The sequence below is a fragment of the Lissotriton helveticus genome, chromosome 10 (genome assembly GCF_964261635.1).
Source record: "Lissotriton helveticus chromosome 10, aLisHel1.1, whole genome shotgun sequence".
Lineage (NCBI taxonomy): Eukaryota > Metazoa > Chordata > Amphibia > Caudata > Salamandridae > Lissotriton > Lissotriton helveticus.
In genome coordinates, this window is record NC_136071.1 from 972,753,415 (window position 1) to 972,779,813 (window position 26,399).

The 26,399-nt window shown below is 47.0% G+C and overlaps 1 protein-coding gene across 1 annotated transcript in view; it reads right to left on the bottom strand.

Annotated features, from left to right (window-relative positions):
* The window catches only part of LRRD1 (leucine rich repeats and death domain containing 1), a 234,684-nt gene that overhangs the window by 104,400 nt on the left and 103,885 nt on the right, over positions 1-26,399 (bottom strand). The window contains exon 3 of the mRNA XM_078664403.1: positions 7,251-7,449. Within this exon, the coding sequence (XP_078520529.1) occupies positions 7,251-7,449 (199 nt within the window). The remainder of the gene's footprint in view (positions 1-7,250; positions 7,450-26,399) is intronic.

The window sequence follows — 26,399 nt, forward strand, 5'->3', positions numbered from 1 at the left end:
TTGACCAGGATACGTTTTTGCAGAAATTGGGTTTGGCACTAGCGGACTGGGATGGGATCCCTTGGATTTTAGGTGGAGACTGGAACGCGATTCTGGATGTTGGACTGGATAGGTCACATCCCCCACTGCAGGCCTCCAGCACTAATAGATTGACTGACCAGTTTAGCTCCTGGGTTGCTGGATGGTCCCTGGCTGATACTTGGAGGACTCTCCATCGCTCACACACGGAATACTCGTTCTATTCTCATATACATAACCTTCACACTAGGATTGACCGTTTCCTATGCTCTACGGCACTGATTACACACGTGGGTGGGTCAGAATATCTAGCAAAAACATTCTCCGACCATAGGCCCCTGTCATTGGCATTACTCTGGGGGAGAGTTCCAACTCCAGTACCCACCTGGAAGTTGAACCCGCGCTTGCTGGAGGACCCTCCTTTCCGATCCTCGCTGACCACAGCACTCTCGGACTACCTTCGCGAGAACTGGAATACGGCTTCTTCCCACCTGATTGAATGGGATGCCCTAAAAGTCGTAATTAGAGGGGCCGCAATGGGGAAACTGGTGGGGGCTCAACAAGAAATACTGCAGAAATTGAGGGATGTGGAGGATAGGCTCTGAGGGCTGGAGAGGGACGCGGCTCTTGATCCCGAGAAGAAAGGCGACTTACACACGGCATACATTGATCATGCTGAAACGTTAGAGACTCTCCGGGTAATAGATTATAAAGAATATACACGTAGGAAACACACAGAGGCGGACAAACCCAGTACTCTGCTTGCCCGTTTAGTGAGGGATCAGCCTGACCCACCGTCTATTACTTGCATTCGTGATCAGTTTGGGGACGTGAAACGTACACAAGCGGACATGAATTCTGCGTTTTGCACCCACCTCCAGGCGCTATACGCACCCCCCGAGCCAGTAGATAATGCAAGGATTGTCAGGTTTTTACAAGACTTGCAGTTCCCGACATTGCCCGAAGCGGTTCAAAAATATATTGATGGCCCCATTACCCAATCCGAGATTCGCGCTGCGATTAAGTGTCTTAACCGCAACAAAACGCCCGGCATGGATGGCCTCCCGGTGGAGTTTTATCTCACATATTCGGAACTCTTAGTCCCGGTCCTGGAAACGGTCTTTAAGACGGCATTTGATACGGGCCGTCTACCTGAGTCCACTATGCAGGCGCTGGTTGCGTCGATACCAAAACCAGGGAGGGATGACCTGGACATGTCCAACTATAGACCGCTTTCCCTATTATCGACAGAGTACAAGATCTTGAGTAAGGCACTCACTCTTTGGATCCAATCGCACCTTCCCGCATTGATCCATCAGGACCAGTGTGGGTTCCTCCCAAATCATAGCACTTCCCTAAACACTCGTTAATTACACGCCATAATGTCAGCCACACCGGATACCTATCCCAACGCGGGCTGCATAGCTCTAGACCTCAGGCAGGCTTTTGATTCTCTGCCCTGGGAGTTTATGTTTGCATCCTTGCAGCGTTTTAAGTTCCCAGATAATTTTTTACGTTGGGTTAGCCTACTCTACACTCACCCTACGGCTAGGTCCCGCACTGGGAAATACATATCCGACAGCTATGTAGTTTATAAGGGAACGAGACAAGGATGCCCCTTGTCCCCATTACTATTTGTTTTGGCCTTAGAACCCCTGGCACTCTCCTTACGTCGCTTGGCTGATCGTATGGGAATACCGGTACAAGGCATGCAACATCTAATCTCTATATATGCGGATGATATATTGTTATACTTTAGGGATTTATTAGCCGATCATGCTCCAATACCTGAAATATTTGATACATTTGCGCAACTATCGGGCCTGGCAATAAATCCTACCAAATCGGTTGGCTTCTTTTTTCGGGAACAGACGCAATTTACACATATCCGCTTCGGTACTTACCGTATGCCGGTAGCCCACGACACCTTTTAAATATCTGGGAATACAGGTGTATCGATCGCCAGCAGATCAAATTGATGGGAACATCCTGAGGGCGATCATTAGACTCCGGAGCAGTGTAGGCTTCTGGACGTCGTTGCCCCTCTCAGTGATGGGACGCATTGCCATCTCGAAGATGGTTGTACTACCTCGTCTTTTATATTATTTTGTAAATCTGCCAGTGAATCTACCTCAGTCTATTTTTACTACATTGGATTCCATTTTGATTACCCTGATATGGGGGACGGGTAGGATACGGATTAGCCTCAAGAAGCTACAGTTGGGCACGAGGGTGGGCGGGTTGGGAGCCCCGGATTTCCGTGGCTACTATTATGCTAGCCAACTCCAATGGCTTTCCTATTGGACCGCGGGTAGGAATTTATCGGAGATCGGATTTGCGCCTGAAAACGTTAGCCGTAGCGAACTTCATTCTTTATTATTGCCCAAAGCTAGGATCACTGCAGATTGCCCCCCCTTGCTAAAGTGTGCTCTGCTCTGCTGGAGAAAGGCCCTCTCTTATACCTCGGTGATCCCGCCCTCTGCGGCCAATATCCCTCTACTTGGCATCCCTACCCCGCAGGGTAAGCTCACTCGCCGTCGGCTCCAGAACTGGACTGAGAATGGGGTAGAGGACGTAGGCTCCTTTTTTGGGGATGGTGCGCTACTGGATCATGACACATTTGCTCGAAACACCGGGGCTCCGGAACGTTTATATTTGATGCACGCCACGGTGACACACTTTATTAGGACCACCTGGGCGCCACAACGTACTGAACCAACACAACATGAGCTAGTGCATTTATTATATTACATGGGACCCGGGGGACACTTGGTCCGATGGCTGTATACTGGGATGCGGACGCATGCCGCGACCTCGCTTACGCCCCTGAGGGCGCGGTGGGCCGAGGACACAGCCACGGAAATAGTGGATAGAGCATGGCAGTCCATACTGGAACACCCCAAGAGAGTGTCACGAAATGTTAGGTTTCGATTTATCCAAGCAATGGTGCTACACAGAGCTTATCTAACCCCCAGGAGATTACATCTTATGTTCCCGGACACTTCTCACCGGTGCCCCTGCTGTAGGGCGGATGAGGCTAATTTTATACACATGATATGGGCCTGCTCTAGATTGGGCACATATTGGAATGAGATCTGCCGCACCCTTCAAACACTGACTCAGTTGCCTACTCCGGTGGAGGCCTTATCCTGCTTGTTAGGACTGCGACGCCGTTCTGGGAAGCAGAAAGTGGAATTAAAATTCCTAGATCTAGCATATGTGCTGGCTGTCAGATTCCTAACTATGAGATGGAAATCCCCTGGACCCCCTACAGTGCTAAATTGGCGAGCTGACCTGCTGTTGTGGGGCCGGGCGGAAGGGGCAGCCCTACGTAGGGAAGAAGAGAGGGGATTACGTAAACACCCTATTTCACTGGAATGGGAAGCTATATTGTTTGCCCTGGAAGAAATGGACTTCCCCCCACCTGCGGAGGCTGGGTCCCAATGATTTCAGTTTGCCCTATGATGACTGGTGGGTAGTGGCCCTTTCTTAATGCTACATTTGAGTTTCCTTAGCCTACAGTACCTTGGAAATTAGGTGATGCCTAAAGAATACATGGGTATTATATGTTGTGGGAGGATTGACAAGGAATGGGGTGGAGGGAGGGGGGCGGGTAGAGTTGTGGGTAGCATTAGTTTAGTAAAAATGGTTTGTTGCAACTAACGTGTTAGAATCCCAAGAAGCGGATTGTCTATGACTTGACCCTGTAATGCTAGGGCGGGGGATGATTCTATTGCTCTAGATAATACTGGAATTTGAGTTTGTACAAAAATTGTGATTTGCTTTGCACTAGTCCGATGTGGGGATGGGGGAGATAATGAAAATGACTGTGTATGTTTATGTGTATATTGTATTCTCACAGGACGTAATACAGTCGATAATAAAGTGTGTTAAAAAAAAAGTAGTGCCTCACTGACTCTCAGAGCCAGAGAGATTTAACTGTTTACTAACTATCTGAGCCAGCTGCTGGAAAGCGAGTCTGCAGCGCTGCGGAGCAGCAGAGCTGGCACACAAGTCAGCACGAGTTTCTGAGTAGCATTAAAATGCGTGTCAATGCATTTCAGTGTGGTGATGCGCAACACCGCACTGAAATGCGTGAGTGTCACACCTGTTGCGTGATACTTGGCAGGACTGGGAACAAAGATGGCAGCTGGGGGTTTCTCCCGCCATCTTCTGCCGCTCTCAGGTTTCCACAGACCAGAGGGAGACGAGAGAGTGTGAGCGTTGGGGCAGACACGTGCTGTAAGTAGCTTTCACAGAGAGTATGGGGGGGAAGGCACAGAGAGCATGACGCATGGTTGCTTTTCAATAAGGGGGTAAACAAGTAGGGCTGCGGGTTTGGTGGCAGTGCACAGGTATTTTTTCAATGTTTGGAAGGGGAAGTAGTGGTCATGTAATGAATGACTTCGCCATTACTGTTCAACACCTCCATAGTTGTCGAAAGCAGGGGCAGATGATTACGGGACGGAGGGGGCTACATAACATACAATTGTAGATTGCTAAAAATTGAATCAACAGGGATCTTTTTCACCTCACGATTAAGAGTGGCATCATAGGCCACTCAAGTTTCCCTCTAGTTCTCTATTTTTTTAAACCATCTTTATTGGAGTTTCAATAAAATAGTACAGTAACACAACAACTGGTGCTGCAAAGTGGGCCGGGGGCGTTACTCCACACATTAAGGAGTGTTTATAACAATGATACAACAACTCATGAAACTGTTTGCAAGACCACGTGCCGCTGTCGAGGGATCCTGGACATCCCTCGACGCAGCCACATCTCCGGCCACCTGAGGAACCTGCACTGGCTCCCCGTCAACAAGAGGATCACGTTTAGGCTCCTCACCCACGCACACAAGTCTCTCCACAACCTGGGCCCCAAGTACCTCAACGACTGCCTGACCTTCCACACGCCCACCCGCCAACTACGATCCGCTAGCCTCGCCCTCGCCGCCGTACCACGCATCCGAAGAGCCACCGCCGGAGGCAGATCCTTCTCCTACCTGGCGGCCAAGACATGGAACTCCCTCCCCATCCACCTTCGGCTGACCCAGGACCACCTCGCCTTCAGGAGACATCTCAAGACCTGGCTGTTCGAGCAGTAGCGGCCCCCTTCCCCCAAGCGCCTTGAGACCCTTCCGGGTGAGTAGCGCGCTATACAAGTGCTATGATTGATTGATTGATTGATTAGTACTAGTGAGCATATTTGAAGGAGTTTGCTACACAGTTAACCCCAGGACACCAGGTAATCCAACTTCGCTCTCGTTTGCTATTTGATGAAACTCAGCGCCTCGAGTGAAAAACATTGCTGTTATTTGCTATTACCGATCTATAATTCCATATCTTCTGACAGGTCGGTGTCACACGCTATTAAGGAACCATTTAAGGTCCTGTGCTTGTTTAGTGCAAGGGCGGCTACCGTGCTATGGCGGAGGAGCGTGGCCCCCCTCCACCACCCTCCAAATCATGAAAAATAAAGATAAGAAGAGGGGAGTGGGGTAAATTAGAGTTGCGAATTTAACAGTCTAAGACAGACCAAAGATCTAAGGGGAAGACGGTGTTGTTACATGCTTTCCCAGATGCAGGCCTGTGCCCAGTCCAGTGGGGAGCTAAGCTGAGGGCAATCAGTGGTGCTAGACATGGGGCATTTGTTTTGTCGAGATAATGGGGAAGTGGTGACCATTTATCAGTTACTCTGGGTAATTTGAAAGGCCCTGGCTAAGCCGGGGGAATTCCAAGGAGATTACGGGACACACTCGTTCAGCATCAGGGTGGCCACGGAGTCAAGTTTGCGGCAGGGACAGGATCATGCAGCTGGGGCGTTTGTCTTCGTAACGCTTTCGCCGGTATGTTCAATTGTGGAAACAAGGGTGTTGATAAGGATGTCAGTTGTTGGTTCTCATATATGTTTTTCTTTTCAGGTGCTCTGGTGGGACTGGAAGCGCCGAATTGTCTATTTGGATCATAGGACACTCGTTCGTGAAATGGGCTGAAAGGCATGAAATCCAGAAGGGTTAAGGTTTGAATCTCAGGCTCGACGACCATTTAAGATCACATGGCACGGTCAAAGGTGGCATAAGGTGGCGAGAATTGTTGGCAAATGTAAAGAAAAATTGTTGAAGCGACACACATGCCCGGATATATTAGTTTTGCATTTAGGGGAAAATGACTTGGTGGTATGTAAAGGTTAAGCTTAGCTAAAACAGATGAAGCGGGACTTAAAGGAAATCAGGAAACAGTGGTCCAGGTGCTTCATCTTGTGGACTGAATTTCTCCCACGGAGGCAGTGGTGGGGGGGGGGGAGTCTGCTGCCATTGACAAAACTAGGGGGGACATTAACAGAGGTATGCAGGTGGTTTGTAGGGACATAGGTTTTGGTCGGGTGAACACTCGGAGTTGAGGTATGAGGCGGTTCATTGCTTTAGGGGAGACTGGGTTCATTTGTCTAGCTATGGGATGGAGCTTTATTTGATACAATTGAAGGAAAAGCCAGACAGGACCTTGATAATCAGAAGATACAATAACTGTGCCTAAATGGAGGGGGTGGGTCAGAAAAGACTGAGAGAAGGGGAAGGCCTTTTCTGAGTGGTGGTTGGCAGCTACTTTTAACATGGTTACAGGTTAAGATTAGGGCTGTGAACAGAGGTGAAGCAGGAAAAGGGGGAGTGGCAGGAAAGTTGCACCTGGAGAAAGCAACAAATTATAAGTTAAGATGTAAGATACTTAGATAGTGAGATGTTAATAGAAGTAGGTTAAAGGTTACAGGAGTTTAAAGGTCAACAATTAAATACAGAGTAGGAGTTAAACAGTTGCAAGGAAGGGATGTAAAAGGGTGGGAATGTTAGGTGTGGGGGTCAGTGAAAGCAGGTAAACAATTGTATAGTGAGGCTTAGTTTTGAAAGGCGAAGGTTATTTTAAGATGTGCACCTGTCTTCAATGAAGTGGACTTTTTCACACAAAAAAGCATGTTTGTGGTCTGTGCTGTGCCCCTCTGGTCCAAGTAGCAGCATACACATCTCATGTGATGCGCTGCTGTGTAAGGTTAAGCATTAACAGTTTTTACAAACAGTTTCCCGTCCCGACAATAGGTCCCAGGCTACCCACATGGTACCTGCAAGTTGAGAATAAGAGATAGCCAGGGTGCACCAGTGTCACATTTATCTTTGTTTTGATAACGCCAATAGTAATTAATGGTGTTCAGTGTTCATTGTACTGCAGCAAATAAAGATCTACCTTTCAAATCAATCTTCTGTAGGTTACTCAGTAGTGCAATGGATTTTGGAAGCTGGTGTAGGTTGTTGCTTGTTGCATTTAACACAGCCAGATTTTTCAGTTCCCCAATAGTATCTGGAATATTTTTTAATGCATTAAATGAGACATCAAGCTCCTTCAAGGATTCCAGATTTTGAAGTTCTTCTGGCAGTTCAGTGAGCTGAAATAAATATTCATAAATTATTAAATATGTGGCGGTGTTGTACCAAATGAACATTATTCTCTGAGCAAAGGATCACCTTAAATAAAACAATTATGTAAAACAGGATGTGTTTCTGAAAGATTATCGACGGTAAGCATTAGGATGCACATATCCAGTCCATAATCAAAATATGGAAGGGATGAAAAATTATTGTCGACTATTGTTAATTAGCAGTTTCATATAGAACATGCAATAGGGACACAGTCTCCTGACAACACTTCTAGAACAAGAAATCATCACTTTTAAGAGAAGAATGGTCGTTTCTAGAAAAAAAACACTGTGCCTCTGGACACAAAAATGGGTTTGGAAGCATCTTTGCCCTGGGATTACATCTTGGGAGTGGCCCCATCAGAAGTGATGCAAGTCGTGAGTTCCACTTCCACACCTTTAACCTAATCCCCACAGTGCATGTCCTCTCTGTGTCTTTGTCTCTGTTTTCCTTTATCTCTTGCTCTCACTCTGTGGGCATCACATTGTTTTGGCCAATGGCGGTTGCCACAGAAGTCATAGGGCCTTAAAGGTCACGTTAAGAATTATTTCCCAGCTGGTGAGAGCAAAACCCTGATTCGGAGTTTGTCAGAAGAATATGTGTTATTTATTCTACCAGATAAATGTTGGACATTATGTATAGAGTGCGATAAACAACACCTAGTCCACGTTTTTCTGGAATACCATGCAGAAGGTGGTGCTTAATGCACCAACAACTGCATAGTCGCTAAGTACAGCACACGTTTCCCCAGCTAAATTCTGGCAGGTTTCATCTGCTGAAATCTGACGAAGGGTGAGCTATTTAATGCACCCGGTAATTGCTGGGCGCACTAAATACAACCCTACTCGGAATTCTGGCCACAGTCCGAAGAGGTCTGACCAGTTGTCGGTAAACTTCGACCAACTCGGAGGTATCCCACCAGGACACCATACGTCTCCCTCACATCCAGAAAGGAGCTGGCTTTACCCCATGTGAACAGATCCCCCATTATAGTAAGCCCTGCTTCTATCCACAGCTGTAGGCCAACCCAGGTTCGAAGCGATTGTCAAGGGGAGCTTGCTAAACCTCTGCTACCCCCTCACCCACACGCATGGCGCCGTCCTAACTCATTCTTGTCATGCATCATCATGGCAGGTTCCAGCAGCATCTGAGTCTTAAGAGCCCTGGAAGGCAAACCGTGCTTGCGGTGGCCTACAGCGTCCCAGGTAAGTGATCACCACCGAGCCACCCACTATAGCTGAACACAAGAAAAACATTGTTACTTTAATCAAAATTAAACGCCACAATTTGAGTCATTCACCATCAATGGTTGTGATTTTTATTGCATCACAAGTTTCATGTTATCCAGTTTGTAAACAACGTATGAAGAAAACAGCTGATTTGATGCCTTGCGAATGGAGTCTTCCTCAGGACTCGGGTGAGGGGGGTTAAAAAGCACCAGGAACTCGGGTGAGGGGGGTTAAAAAGCACCAGAGGTTAGCTGACCTCCAGAAGATGTCTCAGCAGCCAACAGTCAGAGGTTTCTGATTAACCTCGGCGCATCGTTACAATCTCGAAGAATCTCGAATATTCTGAGAGCTCGCAAGGCCCAGCTGTTGAATCAACAGCCTGAAGCTTTCTGGCTGATCCTCCTGGTGCTTTTTAACCCCCTCACCCGTTTCTGTTAAAATCTTACAAAACGGATAAAACTTTATACAAAACTAAAATGCTGATGCATTTCATATATTCAAATACTTCTCATAAAACGATAAAAAGTACTCTGACCCTTAAAATTATTCCATTAATCATCTTGACAGTAGTTACACACTATTCAAACACAAGCGTCCAACTTTTTCTTGGCCAATATAAGAAATTTCACAAATGCTGAATTAATTGCTAAGTCTTCTGGATCTAAGTTTGCCATAAGAGCCTGCCTACAAGTCCTATACCACGTTCATTAAATAGTTTCTTAAGTACACCTTTCCTTTCAACTTCCAGGTTCGGGCAAAGGCACATTAGGTGTATGAGGTTTTCTTGACCAGATTTACAAAGCGTGCATGCCCCGAGTTCTTCAGTTCTTTTCCATGGTGCCAAATGACATGAGCCTGGAAAGATACCAAACCTAACATTCATAAAGATTTGTTTATTTTTTTCGTCCATGATGTTTCCAAATAGGTTTGGATCTTCTTTTTCTTAAAACCATTTACTATTGGCCACGCATGGTGTCTTTTGATGAAATTATCTTTGTCCTTTATCAAACCCCCTCACCCGAGTCTTGAGGAAGACCCCATTCACAAGGCATCAAATCAGCTGTTTACTTCAGGGGTCGAAACGTTGAGATTTTCCTTTTGTTCAGACACCGATGACAAAGATTTAATATCTGCATCGGATACTCCATGTTATGATTTATTATTTCTGTACTCGCTAGACATCTTTAGAATATCCATGCAGAGTAGGCATCAAAACATCCCTGTGCTCCTCCCTCTCTGAGAGAGGGGGTTGTAGCCCTCAGAGGAACCAGGTTTTTCCTTTGAGAGGAGAATCCCAAATGATGAAGCATGTCACCTTTGGTGAGTGAGGGATTTCGTCCTAGAAAGGGATCTTCACACAGCTAGGTCTGTGTGATATAGTCAGTTTCTTTTTCTTCTCTTTCTCTTTGAATAGAGCCAAGGATTTTGATTTGTTTTTGATGCATAATATTGGGGATGTACTCCTGTGCAGGTCTTAAAAATATTCCCTAGGACCCTCCTGCTAATTTTTCTGTGTGTATTGTATCAGATTAACAACATGCAGCAAAATCTTTTCACTCAGATCCAATGCAGGATTTTATATTCACCATAGAAATCATTTAGCACAGGGTCCTTGTCCTTCTTGCGTAAAGATACAATTGTGGTCTCTGGCAGGGAGGGTGGGAGTAGTCCCTGCGTCTTAGCAGAATAGATGGCATAAAACACAATGGGCAGCCCGTCTGACCAAGGATCCTTGCTTCCGAGCCAGCTCCTGAATTACATCAGCAACTCGTAGACTGTAATATCTGCACCCGGACACTCTGCCACAGTGAAGTCTATGGTTGAAGTAAAGGGCTCTGCAATGTATTGCAAAATGTCCGACTCATTAACCGCAGTGCACACAGAATATAGCTCATGGTAGGTTTGTGTGAATACAGCAATGATTTCCTAGTGCGTAAACATGTCCCGACTGGCTGATTCACAAATCTGGTGTCGGCCTGTGCAATATGGCCTCTGTAGTCATATTGCCACAAGCGCTCCACTAGTGCAAACATTTTCTCCCTTTCAGCAGGTAACCGTTACCTGCCCTCTGTCGTCCATCCCAGTTCCGGAGGCAAACCATTCAAAACCGCCTCTTGCTGCCTAATATCAGCAAGTAATTGGTTGCACACCCTTAGCTTATTTGAGATACAATAGACCAGCACAACCACCTTCAGGGCCTCCCATTCAACCCCCATTGACAACGTTGTTCCTGCATTTTCCAGCCAAAAATGTGTAATAATCTCCCCAAATGTGGCCCGGAAAGCCAGGTCATCGAGCAGTCTATTCACTAGGTTGGGACACATGATCTGTGAGGTAACCACCGGAAAGTACATAGTAAGAGACAATGGTTATAATAGGTTCTTGCCAAATACTATGCATCCACCACCCGTCACTACCCTGCATCACAACAGAGAACCCCATCCAGACAGACATCAAATTCATGTAGACCAGGTCAAAAGGAACAAACCCGGATTCCAAGGCTCCGCGTACTCCAACAATCGAAAAGGCCCCACTGTTGAACCCACCTACCAATTTATGTGCAGGCACTGAGTGTGGTGGGGATGAAAACTGTCTAAAGCAAGATCTGCTGTGTAGTTGAAGTCCTCCCCAACAATCCTCACGTAAAGCAGCGCTACTACCAGAAGCGGCATCAAACTAGACAAAAAGAGGGTTGGTCCCTGTTTGGGGCATAAATATTTTAAGCACAGTGACATCCCTGCCATCCAATCGGCCAAACACCAGGACATAGCGGCCCCCAAGGTCAATGACCCAGGGGCATAACACAGGCCCCCACACTCCAGGGGCCCCCTCCCTCAGCGGAGCCAGCAAGCAAGCCTCTTCAAGTCTTCATGAATTAAATGATGCGCACGGCCTCTCCATAAATTAAATGATGCGCACAAGTCACGGCCTCTTTATTAACAATATGTAAATGGTGCCGTGCACACGCCCTGCTGGCCTCTTAATTAATTAAATGGTTGATGCGCCCGGCCGGGCCTCTGAGGCTCTTTATAATTAAATGGTGAGTGGCGGTGCACAGTTGTCTCCGTGGCTGCACGGTCTTCGGATGGGGCATAGGGTGGGCCTGGTGGCCAATGCGATTGTCATGCGCAGCGCAATTAAAAGTGCTTGTGACTTGTGAGGTGAAGCATCCAAGGACCCAGACAGAGACTACTGTACTGAGAAGGACTGTCACCATGCGGCCGCCGGGCATAATTTAATTATTGCTAGTACTAGCCCCTGCCTGGCAAGGCTTGCCCTGTCTTCTGCTGCCCGCTCATGCCTGTCTCTGAAGCTGCAGGCCAGGCCTCAGGTGGAATCCGGCATCATGGGGCCCTGCCGGCTGACAGTAAAAGTAAAACAAGCATTGGAAATACAATAGGTCTCGCATTAGGAAAGTTTGAGCTATTGGTCTTATAAATGACATTTTTTTTATTTATGTGTTGTTTTTTAAAATAGCTAAATTAATAGCTTTGTCATTTACAATGCCAATAGTTATAACTTTCGCAAATGTGACACCTATAGCATTTGTAATGCAACATGTTTTGTATTTACGTGACTTAGATGTATTGATATTACAAATAACAATGGCTTTTAACTTTTTAAAATAATTAATACTTAAATAAAAGTGATTGTCATTTATAATGGCAATAGCTTAAACGTTTGTAAATAACTTTAGTGAAGATTATGTTCAGTGTATTTTATTGTGACGAAAATCCAAGAACAGAAGTGAAATATTAACATCTTTTTTGACATTTGTAATAAAGCTTGAAACATTGAGAGAACATATTTGAACCAGTGATGCTGTGGTGATGCTGAGTGATGCTGTGGTTGCGCTGAGTGATGCTGTGGTTGAGCTGAGTGATGCTGTGAGAGAGTTGAGGGATGGAGACAACATAGCAGAGCGTTTAGAGGGGCCATAAAAAGAAAGGGTACAGAGAGAGAGAGGGGGTAGGGAGAAGGTAAGAGAGACGGCAGTGACAGTGACGACGTGAGGGAAAAGAGAGATGTCGCCATAGCACCCATCAGCCTGTGCCACCTATAGAGACCCACACACCCATATGTAAAACTGCGCCGCATTACTTAGGAACCTGCAGTAATAAACATGTATGTCTATAATGCTTGCACATATAGAGAGAGCGTTTCATACGAGACCTGGTGTTTGAAAGCACCTTAATAATTTATCAATAAAATAAGCATTGTAAAATAACAGATGTTGCTTTTACCACTCACTTTACCAACCTCAGAAGGATGACAGGCTCGGTCGGCATTGCCAGGATTTCAAATGGCGACTTTCAGATCACTATATTTGCCAGCAGGGAGTATTCAACTCGCTGTACTATCTTGCAGACAGCAAGCCAATAAAGCGATGAGCTATACCCAGCCCAGTGGGAAAATGTGACTTTCAGCATTTTCTATGAAAAGTTTATTTCCGTCAGTCATCACCCAATCCATAATTCCGTTATTTAATTGACAGTTATTAAAAGTGCTGCACCCAGACACTTTAGGAATGTTAACCAGTCATCGTCAGTCGTTTATTGCTGTAGTCCGGCATATAAAGAAGCGACAATGTTGCCCAAGATGAATAAACCTCCCCCAGTGGAAAGATCTTTGTCCTGAGCAGGAAACAAAAAACGCACGGCCTGATGCACATAAGAGTTTTGCAGTCGTAAAATCTGTAATTTGGAAAAGTACAGGCTTTATAGAGACACAGCCCTAAATCGCAATGTACGTAAGGTTCATTACAAGACGTAAATAAATGTCTTTGTGACTCACAATGCGTTCTTTGACACATAATATGGATTGATAGGGAAAGGCGGCATAAACTGGGCGTCCCTACTGATTCGAAAATCTTTAATGGGTGTTGGTTCCCCCCCACCAAAACTGGGGGTGACCATTCACAAAGTGGTCCCTGTCTGCGAGCGCCACTTGCATTTTTTAATGTGAGGGTGTGGGGACAGGGGGAAGCATGCAGGGGACCCCCAAATGCGCTTCACTTCACTCCCAGGGGCAGAGGCTGAAATCCATAAAATAAAAGAGCATTTTGCGACTGTGACTGCAGGGACGGGGTATGCTGTCCCTCGCAGGCCTCCGTCCCGCCCAGCCCTTTCAGTAGGGTTCAGACTCAATCTGCTGGTGTTGCTGCTTGAGGATTCCGCTTTGCAAACTGTGCAAGGCCTTATTGCACGTAGTCTTGGGCGGGGCCCCACTCGCTGAAGTTTAAACCACCGCCGAGTGAGGCACATGAAATGAGATCTGCTGTTTTACACTGATTTTAAACTAAAAGAGGTGCCACATAATTATAGCATAATTTTTCTTTCTTTGCTGCATAAACAAGTCAACTCTGCCACATAGAAAGAAAGAAAGACAGAAAGAGAGAGAGAGAAAGGGGGAGGGAGAAAAAGGGGGAGGGAGAGAGAGGGGGGGAAAGAGAAAGAGTTAAAGCGAGAGAGAGGGAGAGAGAGAGAGGGGGAAAGAGAAGGAGAGAGAGAGAAAGGAGAGAGGGGAGAGAAAGGCGAGAGAGAGGAGAGAGGGAGAGAGAGGGGGGAAAGAGAAAGATAGAGCGAGAGAGAGGGAGATAGAGAGAGGGGGAAAGAGATGGAGAGAGAGAGAGAGGAGAGAGAGAGAGGGGGGAGAGAGAGATGGAGAGAGAGAGAGTGGAGAGAGAGAGAGAAAGGAGGGAGAGAGAGATGGAGAGAGAGAGAGAGTGGAGAGAGAGAGAGAGAGAGAGAGAAAGGAGAGAGAGAGAGAGTGGAGAGAGAGAGAGAGAGAGTGGAGAGAGAGAGAGAAGGAGAGAGAGAGAGAGAGAGAGGGGGGGAGAGAGAGATGGAGAGAGAGAAAGGAGAGACAGAGAGAGCGAATGCGCCCTGGTGGGAGCTGCAGCCTTCACACTATTTCTAAAGAATCTCGTAATGTCATTTTAATTTTCTTCCCTATCTATAGAGTTATTTTGAGTATTTCCCTCGTTTTTTCTATTCCGGTATTTTTAGCTGGGAATATCTTTCTATTCGTGGAGGAAGAAAGAGCTGGCGGGGATGGGTGGGGGGAGGGCGGTGAGGAGAGATGGGGAGGGAAGTGGAGAGACCGGGAGGAAGAGGATGAGAGAGAAGCAGACAGACAGACGGAGCGGAGATGGGAGAGAGGAGGGGTGAACACGAGAGGAGACAGAGGGGTGGACGCGGGTTCAAAGGGGGGGGGGCGAGTGGACAGGCCCAGGAGGTGGACACTGGAGAGAGCGGGAAAGAAAAGGGGAGAAAGGACAGAGCGAGAGAGAAAAGATGGAACGGATAGGGGGGGGGGCTAGACCCCATAACTGAGGGTAGAGAGTGCGTAGTTACAAGCAGAGGGACGAGAAATAGGTTAAAGGTGGGGAGAGTAAGTGGGCACAGCCATTTATAACAAAATAATAAACATTGATTAAAATAGAAGGAGACGCGGCAGAGTATCAGCAGCCACGCCCCCATTTCACTCCTTTAGGATATCATCATCATCCTCGCAAGTAGCACTGTGGGGAGCTATGAGAGAAGGCGCTGAAGACCACTTGAACAGAATGGAGCCACTTAATCAGACAAAAAAGGATCACCCACGGAGCAAGAAATAAGAACAAAGAGGTTTTGACGACACTCCCCCATGTGGACATCACCCTGTATCAAGCAGGGTCAGGTATTAAAGATATTACGACCCTATGGGCTGGTAGCGGATCCCCACTTGCTGCCCTGGATGCATTGAACATACAAACCAAATGGTTTCCTTTTCAAAACCACAAACGCACATTTTAAATGAAACTCTTTTCACACGTCTATTAGGTTTCACTGTTATTTATTCACACTCTTCGTTTGTCTTACTTTTGCTGATCAAAATTCTGTGTTTACTCTAGTGATGTTACTGAATATTCTATCAATATATCAAATAATTGCTAATTGCGTATGCCTGTACCCAATGCATTCCGGGTCGGATGACCCTATTTCAAGGGTCTCTACCATAAAATAAAGAAATATAATAGGTAAATATCAGCACCTAAGAATGGCAGATTTAAACAAATGCCGAAGAAATGCGAGAAAAAATAAAAACCAGAATCAAAAAAAAAAGAAAGGAGAAACACGAGAGACGGCCTGCGGCCGTCAAAGTGAAAGTGGGGGAGGAGAAATGCGATAAATGGCAGATTTAAACAAATGCTGAAGAAATGCGAGAAAAAATAAAAACCAGAATCAAAAAAAAAAAAAAAAAGGAGAAACACGAGAGACGGCCTGCGGCCGTCAAAGTGAAAGTGGGGGAGGAGAAATGCGACACGGCGGGAGGGGGCGGAGCGGGGAGAGCGGCATGAGGGTGTGAAGCAGCAGGGGCCTTTGAAGTGAAGAAAAGCTTCACTTCAAAGGTGTGGGAGGAGTGCGGCTGAGGGAACAGATGGCGATTTGATGATGTGCACGCGCATTTTAGGTCAATGCGCTTGCGCATTGACCTAAAAGCGCACGGGCACAGCACCAAATCACCACAGTTAGTTAAACTCTGTTTAAAGCCCTATAGTCTAGCTCCGCTCAATGCGCATGCGCATTGATAGGTCACGAGACCTAAAAACGTAATATAGGCCTGGTTCTGCAGGAGACGATTGCTCCTGCTCCAGTTTGTGAGAGTGAGAGGATGGATGGTTGCGCACCGTCGCTTGGTTGCAATGTGCTGTCAAAAAATGTTAATCATGTTAAGTCAGCCCGCGGGGAATTGCAGAGGGAGTATTGGACGGAGTAACATATGCCAGGACAGGACTGGAATCTGAGGAGGCGGGTGACCAGGCCCGGTCAGCCTGTCTCTGCGGTGTTTACTTACCCCTGCAGCTCACGGCCTGGAAAGCTGAGTCAGAGGCTCCAGCGCGTGTTAACAATAATTTGCTTTTTAGTGTAAGCTGGAGCGCACGCCGCAAGATCAGCTGCCTGCCAGTAGTGTTACTGCTGAACTAGTTAAATCTCCCCTTGCCAGTTTCAGACTACCTTTAAATGTAGAGAGTTGATGATGCTTTCTTCGTTCATAAACCACTTGGACACCTGCACCCCAGCGGTGCCACTTTCTGCACACTTGGCTCTGAGACTCAGGCAGGTCTCAGCATAGGGGCACAACGCACAAAGGCGTAGCCTGAGATGAGTGGGTGGGTTTTCTGTAGTCCTAAGCTTAAGGCGTACAAAGGCTCCTTCACGGAGGGCTAGCAGGTGCCACCGGAGGGGCTGGAGTTATGCCGAGTGTGACATCCAAATCTTGCCAGTGGTGTGTCCAACCTTAAATGTGCAGTTACAAAGTGTATTTGAAAATCGTACATTCACCCAGTTGTATCTTTGCGCTGAATAACAGATGTTTATCGTTACCCAACTCAATGGAACTCATTTTTTCGACCTCAGAAGGATAAAATTCCCACTGGGATTTGAACCTGTGACCACGAGAAGACAGGCCCCCCATAGTGGACGTATTAATCCACTAAGCCACCAGACCCGGCTTCAGTTACTTAAGGGGGCGTGGACTAGGGTGTAAGCAAGGAACCAACAGGGCCATGCACATTTGCAAGGTGGGTAGAAAAGGGGTGGGAATGGCACAACGCACGGGTCACTAAGCCTCACCACTGACACTGCGCACGTGTAGGGTCTGGGGACTTAGCCAGGAGCCTGCCAATCTACTCATTCTGGAGATTTTTTGGGCATAGTCTGGAATATTTCTGCGAAACCACAAAAAACAAATACATCGGTTCAATCTCACCAATGAAATGTAAACCTCCAGACGTGATCTATACCCTGGTAATGGCGACCTTCGGGAATATCTAGTGAGGACGTTGTCCATTCATTGCCTGTGATGTCATTGTGGGCTCTGCCGACGTCTGATCCGGCCAGCATTGAGTACAGAGACGTGCACCCTGGCACAAACATTAACCACCTCTGGGTGAGAGGGGCTCAGTTGCATTCCCCGGCGAGGCCTTGATGCAGGAAACTGAAACATTTCTCCAACCAGACACACACCTCTTTTGAGGTTTATAAAAATTAACGGAGACCCCCTACATTTCCAGGAATATCTAATAGGACGAATTGTGCTATTGAAAACCTAGAATTTCAAGTTTAAAAGGTTTTTGTCCGATTCCATCACATAGATTTGCACATATTTGTCCTTTATATAAATAGCTTGATCACAGCTGGATCTGGTAGGCACTAAGGGCCAGATGTAGGAAGACTATTACCAGTCGGTAACAGCTGAAATTAAGGAATTTCGGCCGTTACCGACCAGTAATAGGCTTTTCTGATGTAGGGGCCGAAAATAAGGATTCGGTAATTTACCGAATCAGTAATTTAAGGAATCGGTAAATTACCGATTTCTTAAATACCGATTCAGTAAATTACCGAATTTCTAATGTAGGGAGCACTTAAATGAGTGCTTATCCCATGTTAGGATTCGTTAGTTACCACCAACTACAAGTTGGTGGTGAATAACGAAAAAAAACAAAAAGCAATTTTATGCAAATTGCTTCAGTGCCATGTTGCAGACATACATGCCCTTAGGGCATGTAAGTCTGCAACATGTGCACCCATACACAATTGAGGGGTGCGACAGGGTGTCAAAGTGACACCATGCCACCCTTCAATGTTTTCCCCCTTTTACCGAATCGGTATTTACCGATTCGGTAATTGACATGCATTCCTATGGGCCTCCGGGGCCATAGGAATGAATGGCAATTACCGAATCGGTAAATACCGATTCGGTAAATACCGAATTTTACAGATTCGGTAAAATTTACCGAAAATTTACCTACATACAATTTACCTATTCTTAAATACAGAATCGGTATGATTCGGTATTTAAGAATAGGTAAATAGTATTTACCTACATTTGGCCCCAAATGAAACTACAAATAAATGATCAACCCGACACAGAGTGAGGAACAGTATTGGGCCCTCCCTTGGTCTGTTGCATTAGCCTCTCCTAGTTCAAGAGAACCTGTTGTTTTGCATTGAATCTGCTGCTTTCAGTTTGGTATTTCTATTTGAATCAGATAATGTTTATTGAAAGCAGGGACGCCAAAGAAGAGGTACACTACACGGTGGACTGGTGAACATGATAGAAAACGTGGCCATGTCATGCTGAAGTCAAACAGTAAGTAAGATGTTCACTGTGAGTGAAATATTTAATTTTTTGTTTTTTTGACCGGTGTTCATTTAAAGGAAACCTTCTTTTTGTGCGGCTTTATTTACCTTAGCTCTAGGAACTATGAGAACATTTGCCATGGGTGTTTGCGTATGTAAAAGTACCAAGCCAATTAAAACAAGCACTGGCAAAACCAATAAGTCTCGCCGGTGAAACCTATTGGCTTTGCCAATGCTTTTTTGCTAGCCAGCCGAGGCAGAGTAACAATATTAAAAGCGGCGGCTTTGCTGCCAGGCAGGAATAAAGCTGACCAGAATGATTCATCACTGACTTTCATTAGGCTCACACAGCAAGTGCTCACCAGCCTTTCTAAGCTTCAAGGATGCAGTCCACATGCGGAGCTCCCTTCCTCCCCTCATCCCAGCAAACCCTTCCACCTCCAAATCCTGGCAGGGCCGACTAAATTGTTAATCCTTTGGGGGTCGATATCATGAGGGCCATATCACGAGATGAATAAAAATATCACGAGGTGAATAAACTTATCATGAGATGAATAAAAATATCATGTGAACAAATATGAGATGCACAAGGTGAGGTACTATGAGATGAACAAAAATGAACTTTTTAAAGTGCCAAGTTAGGGTTCTTCGACATAAATAGACATTATTATTGTTCCTTTAGCAAAAGATACGTTTTACTGACTATTTCGCCCTTCACATAGAAGTTTTTATAATGAATTTGTATTTATTGAACATGCCACAATAGGTCTACCTGAAATGCCCTAATGCAGCACAAAGAATTACAGTTTGACACACAAGGACATCAACAATGTGTGGCTCAGTTTAAGGGAGGTGACGAACGATGCTGGTTGTCACGCGATGACAAACAGTGAAATTACTCTTCAATCTCTCAGGGGCAATTAGCTTTAGAACTACGGCCAATGACATGGTTAACAGACACGGGGTATTGTTCCAAATGGCATAGCTTGTATGTTAAGAGTGTTGCCCACTTTCTCATTAGAACTTAGAGAAAGACAATATAGAGGCATTTAATTTAAATGTTGGAAGTTTCAAATCCAAATATACTAGATTTCTGGGTGGTAGGGCAAAGTGCTAGGTGGTGGGCTGGGCTGCCGGGGGGCCTTCCATGTGCTTTGAAGGGGGCCCCCCTCAAGTTTCATTACGCCACTGCAATGACCACCTTAAGTGATTGGAAGGGCACCCGGGTCTGATGCAAATAAAGGCCCTCCTCGCAAACGCAGAGTAAGCAGTATAGTGCCTTCTCCGTCAGAATCCGCCAGATGTGTCTCTTGAAGAAGGCAACCTGCACCCCCCCCCCTTCGTTTTAAGTATGCCAAAATATTGTAGCGCTTGGAGGGCGTGCACAGCCCCGTACATTCCAGGTGATTCATCAGATCCTGTCAGCCATCGAAACGTGCATACATGCAGCTCAATGCATCAGGGCACCCCACACGAGGCACGAAGTCGGAGCATCGGTAGCCAGCCACACAGCAAAGTCACACCCACCGCACACACACGCCAAAAGAAAAAACCAAAGGAAACAGTTAAGAAAGAGCAACAAAACCCCCACAACCCCCAGCCCCTGCAGCAGCAGAATTTTTCTACATAATTATAGATTTAACAAATGTGGCCCATAATCTATCATCTGGTGCATGCATTTGCAAATTTTAACAAAAAAAGTAGTTTCTAATACAAACAAAATTACTAAAAATGCAGCAATGCGTGTTGCTGTGCACAGTGGCGTCACTAGGTGGGTGCGGGGGTGCGGACCGCACCGGGTGTCACCCCATCATGGGGTGACACCAATCTGGTTACGCTGGCTCGCTGTGTAACACAAACACAGCTACAGCTCTGCACTGCAGTGCAGACAGACAGCTCAGCATCGCCTCTGCTGCTTTGCTTTATTATAGTGCAAGAGCACGGTCACCGGTGCGCACCTGCTTACGGCGGCTGGTTGCTTAGGGGCTTTGGGGCTGCGCCCCCCTATTTCCTGCAGCATAAACATATCAATGTTCTAAATACTATTATAATATAATAGTAATTAGGAAATTAGTGAAGCTTTTCTGGCCGGCACTTCTACTCGAGCTTTAGCGAGCGTCAGGCAGCCAGGCTGTTTTTTCACTGACACATGCGCACAGCGCATATGCCCTCAAAAGAAACTTTGTTGGCTAAGCTAGGGCTTAACGTGTTCTAGCCCTGGCCTGCCATTGTTCAGAGACTTCGTGCACCTCCCCAAGATGACACCGGTCAGCCGTCAATTTAGATTGGCCAGGGGAGCTTTAGCCTTCAGCCCGAAACTGCCTGTGGGGCTTGCAACAATTGAAGAGTTCTCCTCACAGTTCCCTATGTAGGGGGCATGCCAGTAAGCATGTGACCCGGCGTCATCAGCTCGGTGACTCTGTGCGGTCGGGTCACATTTAGTAAGCATACTCTTTACATGCTTCGGTGTGCTTGCACCGAGTCTGTTTAAATCAGCACCCTCTTTCACTTTCCCTTGCTGACTCTCTCAGACAGTCGGAAGACAGAAGCCACGACCCAGACATCGGAGAGAGCTGGTCCGTCCTGCAGAGGAAGTCTGACTGTCTGTGTATGCACAGAGCTTTAAGTGGAATGAAAGTGGGTTATCCAAGGAGCAAGGCACGAGGGAAAAACATAAGAAATTGCACCCATATTAGCAGTAGATTATGAATTTGTAACTAGCTATGAAAGAACAGCATGTTTTTTTTCAAAGCAGGGACAAAGGATTTTCTACATCTGTTTCAATGTCTAGTGCATTCACGCTGGTTAAGCATTACTCTGCTTGTTTGGACCTGAAGAATTAGGGAGAATGGTACACTGCCCCATTTATGCTGTTTCTTTACTGTTCAACACAGCGCGCGCGGGCTGTCCCAGGGCCGTCATTGGTAGCGCTAAAGATTGACGGCCCTGGGACCTACAAACTGGGTATGCCGCCGCGCATTGCACCATCATCACATCACCACTATAGTCAGTCAGTGGTGCGTGCGTGGTGATGTGCACTGCACTGACTGCAGCAGCAGTATTTTAATTTCAGTGGCGGCTGGTGACATTTCAAAGCAGAGGGGCGTAAAAGTTGTGAATGAGTTTTAAGTAGTGGGCAGCAAAGCAAGAAAACGCAACTGACATTTTGATAAAAAAGCAAAGGGGTATATTCGAGCTAATTTCAAGAAAGAATTTTGTGGAAAGCTAGATTTATAAATCAATTCTGAATATGTGGTTGATATTTTTAAAATGATTAAAGAATGACCCACATTTTACTATATTAAATATGTTCAACAGTTCCTGCCTCAAAATGTCTAACTGGGTGAGTTTAGGTTGTCGGGGTGTTTGTGACAGGGCGTTTTGAGAACTCTGGAGCAGAGTGCCTGTCAGTGCATTATAGAAGTGTTCACACGACAGTCACATTCAATTCTTGGTGTCTCTGATGAGCTTTTTCAAAATGTTAACATGTACCACTTTTGTGAAAGCAAATGAAGGATTTCACCCTTGTAAACATATGTACAGCAACAAAGGAAAAGAAAATGCTGTGTTCACAATTGAGTAGAGTTGGTATGCTGTGTGTGCAGGTGAAAAAGGAGAGTGAAATCCGTGCTGAAGAGATATGAAGATCCAACATTGAGAGTACAGAGGAAAATGGTGTGAAAGGGAGTGACTGAGACAGTCTGAAGACCATTATCAATTTCACTGAGCTTAGTAATACTTAATTCGCAGTGCCTTGCTCCTTGGATAACCCCCTTTCATTCCACTTAAAGCTCTGTGCATACCAGATACCATTTTCCCCCGTTCTGCATTTCACTTGCTTTTTGTTTAACATGAAGTAAGTTGACAAGAAAGTATAGCGCTAATTTTGTGTTTTCATAATTACGGAGCCAGGAACTGCTGTGGAATGCATGTAACATTTGGTAAATCTAATACAAATGTGCTCCTTTACTAATTTTCTTAGTAAATAGTAATACAAAATGGGCATAAATACTGTCTTGCAAAAAAGTTTAAAATCCGTCACCCATCTTCTAAGGATCCTTAAAGGCCCATAGAGAAAATTATCCTGTCTTTGAAACATACAAAAAAGGAACTACTGCTAAATGCTGACCCGCCAAAATTCCCCATAGTTATTAACTCTCTGACCCTCCTGCAGAGCTTATGTTCGTGAGACAGCAACAGTGCCTTTCCTGTGCATGTGAACTAAAAAAAGAGAAGGGACGAGCAAGAGGGGGGTCACTCCAGACACGCCAGAAAACGAAAGCAACAGGAAATGTAACATTCCATGATAGGGCACACAAGCACGGAGTGTCACCATCACACAAGCACGCACAAGCAGACTCATTGTGAGTTTTTGTAATCCAAAAATATAAAGTAATAACAAGTACCCGTTGTTAACTAAAGTTACAATTAGCAAACCTAGAGAGACTAACTGCAGGAGGCAATGTAAGGTACTGGGAGCCCGACTTGCTTTTGATTGGTTTTGAAGGGAAAATACACAGAAGTCTTCCTCTGCAGGACGGACCAGCTCTCTCCGATGTCTGGGTCGTGGCTTCTGTCTTCCGACTGTCTGAGAGAGTCAGCAAGGGAAAGTGAAAGAGGGTGCTGATTTAAACAGACTCGGTGCAAGCACACCGAAGCATGTAAAGAGTATGCTTACTAAATGTGACCCGACCGCACAGAGTCACCGAGCTGATGACGCCGGGTCACATGCTTACTGACCAGTTACTCACCGGTAATATTCATTACTCCGAGTCGTAGCCCTCCCCGTCCCAGTCCTAACTACATGAGCATAGCTCCTCCCACCAGAAACTCCCAAGCAACTTGAAACCCATCCCTTCCCTCCAGGCCACACCCATACCCTGAGGCATATAACCCTGTGACCTGCCAATCAACAACCTGTACCCAACAAGCACAAGAAGCCGAAACAGGGAGGGAGGGATGGGAACCTGGACTGGGACGGGGAGGGCTACGACTCGGAGTAATGAATATTACCGGTGAGTAACCGGTCATTACCTCCTCGTCAGCCCTCCCCGTCCCAGTCCTAACTACATGAGCAGATACCAAAGCAATAATCGGCTTCACTCAGTAGCAAAAAACAGACTTTATTAAAGCACAGAAAGTCACACCACCGGAGTAGAACGCAACACAGCGTCCCCAAACCCAGCAGAATCAGTCCCCCCAACCACCAAACGATAATGGGACATAAAGGTGTGCGGAGAACTCCAGGTAGCAGCCCTGCAGATTTCAGCCATGGAAGCCCCCTGAAAACAAGCCCAGGAAGCCGCCACCCCCCGAGTCGACCTTCCCTGAACAGACCCTGGAGCCAACACACCACAGGCCTCATACGCAGCACCCACAGCCCATCGTAGCCAACGACTGAGGGTAGCCCCAGAAGGCTTAAGACCCTGACCAGCCAGGCCAAAGGTCACAAAAAGGGAATCCACCTTACGAAACGGCCCAGTACGCAACAAATAGATCTCAAGAGCCCTCCGAACATCCAAACAGTGCAGCCGCACCTCAACCTCTGAAAGAGGATCAGGACATAAAACAGGCAAAACCAGATCCGCAGAGCAGTGAAAAGAGGAAGGGACCTTGGGAACAAAGGAAGGATCAGGCCGCAGTACCACCCGATCAGGAAAGAAACGTAAAAAAGGGGCCGAACAAAGCAAGGAGCCCAACTCCCCAATCCGCCTAGCCGACGTAATAGCCACCAGGAACAGCACCTTGATCGTCAGAAACCTCAAAGACACCTCCAGCAGAGGTTCAAAGGGAGCCCCCTGCAAAGCCCCCAAAACCAGAGGCAGATCCCAACTAGGAGCAAAGGACCGAATGACAGGCTTCTGAAGGAAGCAACTCCGCAACAAACGGGACACCAGGGGAACCACCGGGTCACAGACCGAACCCCGAAAGGCCCGAACAGCAGCCCACTGAGCCCTCAGGGAGGACACAGCCAGACCCAAGTCAAAGCCGTCCTTCAAAAAGTCCAAGACCAATACCGGATCCACTGCCAACGCAGACCACCCACGCGCCGTACACCAAGACTGAAAAGAAACCCAATGCCGGGCATAGGATTTGAGAGTCGAAGGGCGCCTGGACCTCTGAATAAATTCCGCCACAGAAGGAGAACACCCCAACGCCACAAGGTTCATCCTCTCAACAGCCAACCCGCCAGCCTCAGGCGGACCAGACACTCCAGAGACAGAGGGGGAAACGACAAGGGACAAGGGACCACTGGCAACCTCCAGCAAGGCCCCACTGCCAACTTCAATAACAGAGGGAACCAAGGCCGCCTGGACCAATCCGGAGCCACCAGGATCACCGAAGCCCGATCCAACTTGACCTTCAGCAGAACACGCGGCAGCAGGGCAATAGGGGGAAAGGCATACATCAGGCCCCCCTCCCACCGGAAGGACAGGGCATCCACCCTCCAAACCTCGGCAGAGCGAACCAGAGAACAAAACGTCTCCCTCAAGGCGTTCCCTGGGGCCGCAAACAGGTCCACCACAGGGACCCCGAACCGGGCCATCAGGCAGCGAAACACATCCTGAGACAGGCACATGTCCGACAGGGAAGGAAACACCCTGCTCAGGCGATCCGCCTCCGAGTTCAAAATCCCAGGCAGATGTAAAGCCCTCAGAGACAACAAGTGAGACTCCGCCCACAGGCCTATACTTTGAGCCAACAAATTGAGGGAAGCCACCCTCGCGCTCCCCTGGCGGTTGATATAACACACCACCACCGTGTTGTCGGACCGCACCATCACATCCCTCTGGAGGACCCAAGGCAGAAAATGAGACAACGCCAACTGAACCGCCTTCAATTCTCGCCAATTCGAGGACATTTCCGCCTCCGGCACAGACCAAAGACCCTGCACAGACTCCTGACCCAAGACCGCACCCCAACCCAGTACGCTGGCGTCCGTCGTCAGGACCAACCTCACCTGGGACACAAAGGGCGAGCCCTGCAAGAGGTTCAAATCCACCAGCCACCAGGACAACTCCCGGGCGATGGACACACCCCCCAGAACCAACAGCTCGTAATCCAGAGAGGCCGGATCCCAATGCTCCAGAAGATGATTCACAAGGGGGTATAAGTGTAAACGGGCCCAAGGAACAATCATCACAGTCGCTGACATCAGCCCCTGAACACGCAACCACTGGCGAGCCGTGGAAGACTTTGCCCCCAACACCTTCTTCAGTTCGTGCACAAGAGTCAGTCTGCGGGGCTCCGACAGGAAGACCTTCCCCAACCTGGTGTTGAACACCCCCCCAATGAACAACAGTTCCTGAGTGGGGTGAAGATGGGAGTTCTCCAAGTTCAGAATCCACCCGAACCGTTGAAGGAGACTGCAAACCTCCCGGGAGTGTGACTGAGCCTGAAGGAAAGAAGAGGAAGAAATCAGCCAATCGTCCAAGTAAGGGAAAACCTGTATACCCTTAGCATGCAACAAACCCACCAAGGGCGCCAACACTTTAGTAAACACCCTCGGAGAGGCAGACAGGCCAAAGGGCAATACCTGGAACTGGTAGTGATCCACCCCTA